The sequence below is a fragment of the Argentina silus genome, assembly GCF_951799395.1.
Source record: "Argentina silus genome assembly, chromosome: 11".
Taxonomy (NCBI): Eukaryota; Metazoa; Chordata; class Actinopteri; order Argentiniformes; family Argentinidae; genus Argentina; species Argentina silus.
Window position 1 is genome coordinate 15,066,975 of NC_139665.1, and position 9,920 is coordinate 15,076,894.

At 46.1% G+C, this 9,920-nt stretch overlaps 1 protein-coding gene across 1 annotated transcript in view; it reads right to left on the reverse strand.

Moving 5' to 3' along the window:
• The window catches only part of LOC310811935 (retinoic acid receptor beta-like), a gene marked incomplete at its 5' end in the record, with an annotated part of 61,759 nt that extends 53,079 nt beyond the window's left edge, over window positions 1–8,680 (reverse strand). The window contains one exon of the mRNA XM_083680287.1: window positions 8,500–8,680. Within this exon, the coding sequence (XP_083536413.1) occupies window positions 8,500–8,680 (181 nt within the window). The remainder of the gene's footprint in view (window positions 1–8,499) is intronic.
• Window positions 8,681–9,920: the final 1,240 nt, after the last annotated feature.

Sequence of the window (9,920 nt, forward strand, 5' to 3'; positions counted from 1 at the left end):
CGCAGCACTTTCAGAACTCATGCTATGACACCACGCGGGTTCCTCTGATGACCCAGTAAATGTGCCGTTAGTGCTTTCTCTCTCTCCTGAAATGGTCCAGTGCACTGGGTCATGTCTTTGTCTGCGAAAGCAAGACAGAGAGGCGGAGAAAGAGAGAGAGAGACCTAGGCCTGCTTTTTCATCCACAAGTTCAAGATCCATCCACAGTTACTTTAAAATGTAAACATTTTTTCTGCACTGAAATTCAGATCGACCTGTCCTATAATTCTCCTGCATTCTGCGCTCAAGACACCAAGGCACAAAAGACAGAAATTCACTCAAAAACTAATTTTCTCATCTTTGCCTGCGTTGCATTGTCATATTGTTATACCGCATCGCTCAGGGAGCTTGTTTAGTGACATTTACAAAAAAATGAGTTAGTGGTTGAATTAATCAAAGGGCGCTGTTGCCGTTGAGAGCTAAATCATCAATCTGTCATCAAGCTGTTTGTTATTCTTCCGTCTTTAATCATTACACAGCGCTGTTTCATCCATCTAGTCGTTGTGAACCAATCCCTTCGAGCCGGGCTGTGCTTCGCTTTCTGTTCTGTGTTGTTCTGTATGTGGCAACCCGATGGACTGTTTAGAGAGCCCCACTACTCCCCCCCCCCCCCCCCCCCACCGCATCAGAGCAAATAAACATGGCAACCCTGCTCCCTCCACAAGAGAACAGCCTCAACACATAAACCTTTTGTTCGTCCCTCGCAAACCAAAACAACTGCGCGGTCGACTGGCCTCCCCAAGACAAACTCACTCCATCAGAGGGATCTGTTCAGAGTGTGCGCGTGCTGGCCAAACTCAAGCACCACTAAGAAAGGAGCCTCTATGTGGTGCCCGCGCCCGCAAATTCGATAACGCAACTTAATTTCATGTTTTACTGGTCAATCGAGCGCATGCTTATTGCGCAAATACACACAAACACACACACACACACACACACACACACACAAACACACACACACACACAGAGGCATCTAATGGAACTCTCAATGCGGCCAGGGGACTAAATATAGCAGTGTGGTGCACAAACAAACAAAGGGGCCCTGCCCAAGCGGCATTCATGCAGCCGGTCAGGCGGCTAGCTCTGCGGAGGGGAACACACACACACACACACAGCCCCTCAGTGTGTGTGCCGCACCGTGACCGATCATAAGAGAGACGACAGGACTGTGGGAACCAGCAATATTCACACGTCCGTTAGAACACACATTTTGACCATATGACTCTATATGACTGACTCACTAGCCTGTGGAAGGAGCAGAGTGTTTGTGAGTGCGTGCGTGCGTGCGTGCGTGCGTTATCACATTTACACAAGTGCATGTGTGAACATTGGATACACATTTTTCTTCGATCTGAGATTCACACATAAAGCAGAGTGAATCTCTCTCTCTCTCTCTCCCTCTCTCTCCCCCTCCCCCTCCCTCCCTCTCTCCCTCTCTCTCTCTCTCCCTCTCTCCGTGTGTGAATGAACATGATTTCTACTTATCTCTGAGAGCAGACGTGGGCTTGCTGCTCTCAGTCCCACACATTACTGCAGGTTTCATACACACAAAATAGCATTAAAAACCTCCTTTGTGAGGAGCTTAGGAATACCACTTACTTCCCAATCTATCTTCCACTTTCTAACATCAAAAGCAGAAACACAGACTCCTCCAATCAAAGGCTTTCTCTTGTTCTGCCACAGCAACAACCCATTTGTGGTTGCACTTGAGAGTCCTACAGCATATAGGGTATAGGGTTTCAGGTAATATGATGCCATGTGATCACTTTGGCTTTACCATATTTCAAAGAACACTTACATCCTCTGACTAGAAACGTAACGTAACTGGACAATGAGGTGAGTTATAATAACCCAAGAGTATGTCACTAGTACAACGAAATCCTTTTTTCCTTGCAATTTCCACGCGTTAACACCAACAAAATGATTCCTACGTTAACAACAACAATAAACACATCAATCCGCACTCAGCTCGCATCTGGAAGTTCATGCTGTCCTGTGTTTGACTCCTCTTTCTCTTGCTCCACCCCCCATCTCCCTTCCCCCACTCCCCCATCTCCTCAGATGAAATCTACTCTCATCTTTGGGTTTGAAACCCCTCCTCCACTATCCCCCCCCACCCCCCCTCCCTACCTACCCACCCCTCCTCCCTCCCCCTGCCACCCACCACCTCAAACTTCCTCCGAAAAAAGAGCCATCCTTAAAGCGGGCGTCATCTCCAGGGCTCTCCCGAACAAAGAGATGCTCTCCGGACGCTTTGTAGCGCAGGCCCCTCAATGCAAATAGTGCGCTGAGAACTGCTTTTTCATTGTCTCACCTTCAAGGGGTAATAAATTAGAGCCGAGACAACTAGACAAGCTGCTACAGGGCGGGAATAAGAATGTTGCCGTTAAAAAGGTTGGCTTTCAATCAAAGTCCATTCAAAGAATAGTTGGCGTTTTGTATGGACGCATGTTGTGCCTATTAATGAATGTACAAAAGGGGCCATTTTCTTGATTTATGTGTGGCTACCATGGAGAAGCCAGTGAGAAGATGGGCCAGGGAGGCAATTCATTAATGCCTGCACTGGTTTTTTTGTTTTTTTTAACTGACACACAGAGGGACAAATTGTATGATACTGGTGTTAGTGTTTTACAAGAAAATAAAACAATTCTGTCTGTTTGGGTGACAGTGTTAAGCAAACCATGCTACACATGAGGAATCTCCAATTGCTTTATTTACATTGCTTAAGAGCAGCATTGCAGTTAAGTGCAAGTGGCATGCTTGGTCTTGTTAAGTGAATTCCCACGGCCCGATTCACTCATACTGCCCCCTCTCTGCCCTGAGGGTAAAAACAGGACCAAACTGGCATCCTTGCCCTACAGTCAAGCTTTGTCATCAAAGCAGCATAGATTATAAAAAACGTGATGTATTTTCAGACGGAGTGAGAGTGTATTATACTGTACTGTAATGTTCATGTTCAGAAAAGCTTTCAGTTGGTTTTTCACGTCATCTTTTTAAATCCACAGTGTTATCATTTGAATATCAACTGTTAGTGAAGTTTGCTGATGAAAAGATGAAGTTTATGTTATGTGTTATGTCACATGACAACTCATGAATGGAGTAGATTGATGGTCCCAGAGAAGAGAGCCTAAAAGACTGAGCCCACTCATTAGCTTGCTCCAGATGTGTGCCAGATGTGTGTGTTTGTGTGTGTGTGTGTGTGTGTGTGTGTGTGTTTGTGTGTATGTGTGAGTGCGTGCGTGCGTGCGCATGGGAATGTGTGTGAGAGTGGTCAAGGCTTGCGAAAGAGCAAAGCACCTCTAAGGCAGAGGAAAGACTGTCTGAAGACTCCACACCGGAGGTTTGCCATATGAAATAGTAATACGAGGCAAAGTTGAAGTATGAGTAAAAAGCAGTCGATTCAAAATCGATCAAACCGTAAAACAAAGGTAGCCCAAACCTATGGATTGTGTGTGGGCCTCTGTGTATAATATTTACATCAGTGGGGTTGCAACACACCGCTGGCAGTGTGAACTGTTAGCGAACCGGAATTGGGAGTGCACTCAGAGGTTGGGAATGGTGGGAAATGATCCTAGCATGACTTGAGATCAGATCTGTCAAATGCGGTGAGGATGGAAAGAATTAAAGACTAAATACAAGCTATTTCTCCGACCTGCTCATTGCAGTTGGATGGTGACTGAGGTTGGTTACCCACTGTGTGTGTGTGTGTGTGTGTGTGCATGTGTGCGTGTGTGTGTGTGTGTGTGTGCGCGCGCGTGTGTATGTGTGCGTGTGTATGTGTATGTGCGTATGTGTGTGTTAGCTCACGATGTGTGAGATGTGTGTCTGTCCAAAGATGTGTGTCTGTCCAAAGGACAGGTTATGGCCTGACTTATTGATCAATGCTGTGTTAGGTGACATCAACCGTGCCTTCTCCCTGTGACCAGCAAGCCTCTCTATGAGACATCCAAGACCTTGTGCTCCTTCCTTCCTTCCTTCCTTCCCTCTCTCCCTCTTTCTTACTCTCCCTCTCTCTGTCTCTCTCTCCCTCTCTCTTCTCTGTGGAGTGGGCCGTGGCTCACATCCATCCATTTGACTTGAGTGCACATTGATTTTCAATCCAGAGGGTTAGCACATGCTGTAATGAGAGATCGCTGCATTACTCACGCTCCGCCAGGGATGTAGAAACCGCATGTGACCTAAATACCCCTGTGATGGATTCTAAAATACTGTGAACAACAAACGGGGGGGACACTGACAGACAGACGACTTTAAAACTCGACAGAAAAAGGGACGGGGGAAGAAAGAGACATAGACGGGGAGGAGGTGGGGGGGGGGGGGGGGGGGGAATCTGGGGAAAACAAAAGAGACAACTGTGCGTTTGTGTGTGTGTGTCTATGTGTTCATAGTAGTAGTTTATAGTAGTGTATGCGTGCGCACACGTGTGTGCTTGTACACGCAGTTGTGTGTGTGTGTGTGTGTGTGTGTGTGTGTGCGTGCGCACACGTGTGCTTGTACGCGTAGTTGTGTGTGTGTGTGGTTGTGTGTGTGTGTGTGTGTGTGTGTGTGTGTGTGTGTGTGTGTGTGTGCGTGTGTGTGTGTATGTGTATGGCACCGTGCGAACTACTGTCTCTGACTCCAGGTCTACAGTCTCCTGCATGTGAATGTGTGTGTGTGCCTGCCACACAGCTGGGTTCCATTAGTGGGGAATTCAGAGCAGGCTTCCTCCGGGTGTAAATGGATTAGACATCTGTGTCTGACACAGATCTCTGTGTACGTGAGTCATCCCCTCGTCTCTCTGAGCCCGGCTTCTCTAACCGTCCCACTGCTCCTCTCCCAGGGCCCTGCTGGTGACGGTGTGAGGCAGAGCAGAGCGTCTCACCCATAGAGATAGAACAGTTCTGTCTATGGTACCTATGGAGTCAAAGCCACCATATCTATCTATGGTCCCTCCAGAGTCAAAGCCACTATGTCTATGGTATCTATGGAGTCAAAGCCACCATATCTATCTATGGTCCCTCCAGAGTCAAAGCCAGTGAGTCAGTGAGCACAGTCACAGGCCTTGAACTGGATCGAGTCTGGCGGGAAGATCACAGCTCAAAGCCAAAAGGTCCAGATCCCAATCAGACAAGACAACATAAAAGTTGAAGTCTCTGTTAACTCCATGAAGGACAGAGAGGACTGTAGATCATTCATTCCTTTAGAAGAAGATGAAAATGATTTCATTTAGGCATGAATGCTGAAGAAAAGAGGCCTCTTTATGAGATCATAATGCACCTTCTCAACACCTCCTCTTAAAATTCAGATTAATGTGCTTCAATGAGAAACATATTTATAAATCACAGAAGGTCAGAAATCTTGAGAATATTCAGGTGCACATGCTTGAACCTGTTGTCGTCTGAATAGGCCTAAAAAAGCTAAGTACTCATACTCTGAATTGCTAGAAATGTTAACAAGGTAACACAGCTTTTGATTCTGTGTCCAAATGGGAATCGTTTTTTCTAATTATTTATTTTTTTCTTTTACTAAGGAAATTGACTGAGAACATTCTCATATTCTTTTTGGACAAGTTAACCAAGCAGGAAATAAGAATACTTAACATACTGTACTGTACAATAACGCAAAGTTAATTTGGGGTATACACTGTACTCTATGGTTATTTATATCTGATACTGTAGCTATTTCATATCTGGTTGTTCCTTTGTAATGTTATGTTTTAGATGTTGTGTTTCTATAGTGATCATTGGTTTATTTCCAGGTTCTACTGTAATTGGTATCATTATCGTCAATATACTTAAAGTTGAATTGCTAATTGTTTACTGCAAAGTTTAGCTTGAGGGTTGAGTGTATGGTTATCATGCACCTATGATATAACATATAACACAATCCTTAGTATTAGGCTTACACAACTTTTGCTCATGGGCGTTGGTAAGTGTGGCTTCTAGACCATTGAGATCATTTCTGGGCATTATTTCTGACTACTAAGCAGACCCACGTTTGGCTCAAGAGTACCCCCAGAGGCACAAATCCTCCAAAAAGTAGCTTTAAACACAATCTCTATTAGAATCCTAAGGGTTTCCTGTCCAAAAAAAAGTTGTCCGCGGCCCAGAGAAGGAATGTGGCGTCGACAGCAGAAGCAGGTTCATGAAAGACGGGATGGAAAGTCCAACATTCCCCCGTCAGATGAAAGCCTGGATAAGACGGTAGCAGGGTCACATTCACAGGCAACCTTCTGACAGGTGGATAGCACAGGTAACCCTCCTCCCTCTGACATTTTGGAGAGGGTGATGGAGAGAATGAAGAATGACAGACGGTGAGGCAGTGCCCAGAGGAAACACTGACAGATAAAGACAAGATGGTGTGTTGGAGAAGACAGGATCCAGGGCTGCTACTCCGCTGAGTATCAATAGATATATTTCAACAAAGAATCCGTATCCACTCTGTGTATGTATATTGTATCATGGCACAGAGTAGAATAATGGGTTCTTAATCAACTTCGACAATATATATATATATATATATATATATAAATCCCAAGAGGAAAACAATTTATATATATATATATATATATATATATATATATATATATATATATATATATATATATATAAATCCCAAGAGGAAAACAATTTATATATATATATATATATACCTTTTATATATAAACCTTTTATATATATATATATATATATATATATATATATATATATATATATATATATATATATAAAGTTTATCACTAAAAAGAAAGAGTTCAGATGCATTTCTTTATCAGAGATGGGGATTATATATATATATGTTTATTTTTCTCCAATTGTTGTATGAAAAGAAAACTGCTTTAAGTGTCGGCTTCAGTCCCCGACACATCCACTCCAAAGGAAAATCAGTGTGTGTGTGTGTTTTTTTTACCGCTTTTCTTTTCTTACATGTTTATTTCTTTTTACCGATTGATGTTTCCCATTCTTGATCTCAACTCACTAATGTATGCGTGGTGTCGCATACGACATACAGAACACAAACAATATGGAGGTTATTTGTTGTTCCTCGCTTTGCCTCTGTGTGCTGTGTGACCCTTTACATCGGAATTTGTTCCTTTTATGAACATGTCACTACCTACTTTTACACTGCATTACTTTTACATTACATTGACCATGTCATACATGTCGTTCTTTCTTTGAAATTATTCCTGAAGTAACTCAACATGTTAATTCATTTAGACACATTTAACCACAACAATCGGTTGGAATCAATAGAGCCGTTTTAAAAAAAAACATCCCAAGGCTCCAATATGTGCTTGAGGGGTAATTAAAAGAAGAAGAAAAATGCATTGCTGTTCTATAGAAATCATGATGTGACCCCGGAGAGGAGGATGACCTTTCATAGACCAATGAGAACATTGTCTAACAATAACTATGAGGCCTTGATGTACTGTTGCTATGATAAAAAACTACAGGCTGTTTGCTTCGATTTCATCCCACTTGTTGAAAGCAACAAAAGAAGAAGAAGAAAAAAACACACATCGAAAGTGCAACTCAAACGCTTGGTTATTATTGCAGTGGTGTTGTTCGCCGTCTTTGTGCTGTTTTTATTTACACTTCAGAGATGAGTTCCACACACCCCCAGAGAGGGCTGAGCTGTGGCTGCCTCAGAGCTCCTTCTCCTCGGGTTGGGGAAGCGAATATTTCCCCAGGGTGAACCTGCCAGTTGGTGTTCATGTCATAGCAGGTTTTTGGGGGGATGTGTGCGGAGGAGGTGGGAAACAACGTCACACAAGCTTAGGGATCAGCACACAGAGACATTGTCAAAATATCGAGGCAGTGCGTTAAAACACTGGGGTCCAATTATGGTGTGCAAATAATTCGCTGCGTAAGTGCCACCTGACATGTTTATCCTCAAGTACAGTCTGATTGACATCCTCTACTCTGGTTCCTCTCAACGCCCTGAACTACCTCTGAGCACCGAGGCTCTGTGTTATTGTGTGAATTCAAGTAGAAGGGAGAGAAATTGAGAGATCTGAATTAAATGATTGACGATCCCTTATTCATTTGTCCATTTAAACTGGAGTGATCCCTCACTGAGGAGGCTGCCAGTCAGAGGAGGAGAGGGGAGAGAGAATAGAGTGTGATACACAAGAACTTGTGTGTCTCATTGAAGCATGTCACACGCTAAATGTCTCCCAACTTCTTCTATCTCCGGACTTGGCCTACGAAAGTCCATGAGTTCCACAATTGGTTTCAGATTGAAAAAGAAACATTTAAAAAGAAGCAGAACTCTGAACCTTGGTTAAGCAAAAGGCTCTTCTAAAGGACAGCACCGCACCAGGTACATGATGAGGTTGTATATAATGAGGGGTGTACAGGTGAATGAGTTTGAGGATGTATATGATAAGGTTGTGCAGGTGATGAGGTTGTGCAGGTGATGAGGTTGTACAGGTGATGAGGTTGTGCAGGCGATGAGGTTGTGGCCCGTAGCAGCACTCACCTGCAGGCGACGGTGTGCTGCCACTGCTGGACGGCTGCTGGGCCGGCAGCCTCTGCGGCGGCGGCAGGGGCAGCGAGCTGATGACCGAGGGGAAGAGGAACGGGTACACGCCTGGCCTGTAGCGCCTCATCTGGATCAGCGGGGGGCTGCGGCGGGGCTGGGCCCGGCTGGCTGTCTTCATCACACAGACAGGCGGGCGCGGGCAGGAGCGCGGGGCGAGGAGGTGGAGAGCCTCTGCTCGGGGCGGACGCGCTGCGCAGCCTCACAGGGGGACGGACAGGCCATCCGGGTGACCCCCTCGCGACGGTTACTGTGCCTGGGGTGGGCTCTGCTGCATGGCGACGCAGCCCTCCACGGCCCTCCAGGGGTGATGCATGGTGATGGACGGATGGTTCCAGTCACAGTCACACAGCCTGGCTCAGACACCTAACCCACCAAGCCTCTGGAACAGAGAACAGAACACAGAGACATCATCAAGAGGCATTAAGGTGTGCAGCTATGAGTCGGTAACTGGGCAAATAGTCGGATCAAATACTAGTACATGTACTGTTTACTATCGATCCACTAGAGGTCCCGAGGAAGAGATGAAGTGGAGTTTTCAGATCTTCCACGCTGGCATCTATTCAGATACCCACAGCACATGTACTGTTTATCGATCCATTAGAGGTCCCGAGGAATAAATGAAATGGAGTTTTCAGATCTTCCACACTGGCATCTATTCAGATACCCATGGTACTGTAGCACCACTGGTATATACTGTACTGGATAGCATGTAGCATAGCGTAGATCAAACCCCAGACCTAGCCCCAGTCCCTTTCCCCTTACCCCTACCTCTGCTCCCTGAGCCCCAGCCCATCTCCCCTGCCTCTGTCTCTGTCCCCCCAGCCCCAGCCCCAGTCCCTCTCCCCTGCCTCAACCTCTGTTCCCCCAGCCCCTGTCGCTCTCCCCCTGCCTCTGTCTCTGTCCCCCCAGCCCCAGCCCCAGCCCCAGTCCCTCTCCCCTGCCCCTACCTCTGTCCCCCCGGCCCCTGTCCCTCTCCCCTGCCCCTACCTCTGTCCCTCCAGCCCCAGCCCCAGTCCCTCTCCCCTGCCCCTGCCTCTGCTCCCCCCATCCCCTGCCCCATCCCCTGCCCCAGGCCCAGCCTCAGTCCCTCTTCCCCTGCCTGGCTCTGTGTGAGGAGGAAACCAGTGGGGAGGAGTGAGGTGTCATCAGACCCTGTGCTAAATCCTGTTTAACAGAGTTATAAACTGTGGCGGGATAATGGTGGTCATAATGCACTAATCTGCAGTTAGGGTGCCATTAAAGTGATGTGTAACCACACTTCATAATTAACGACCAGCAGATATCGCCCCCCCGGTTTACTGCCGTGCAGCTTGGCGTTTGGGGCGGCAAGAGAGAGAGAGAGAGAGAGAGAGTGCAAG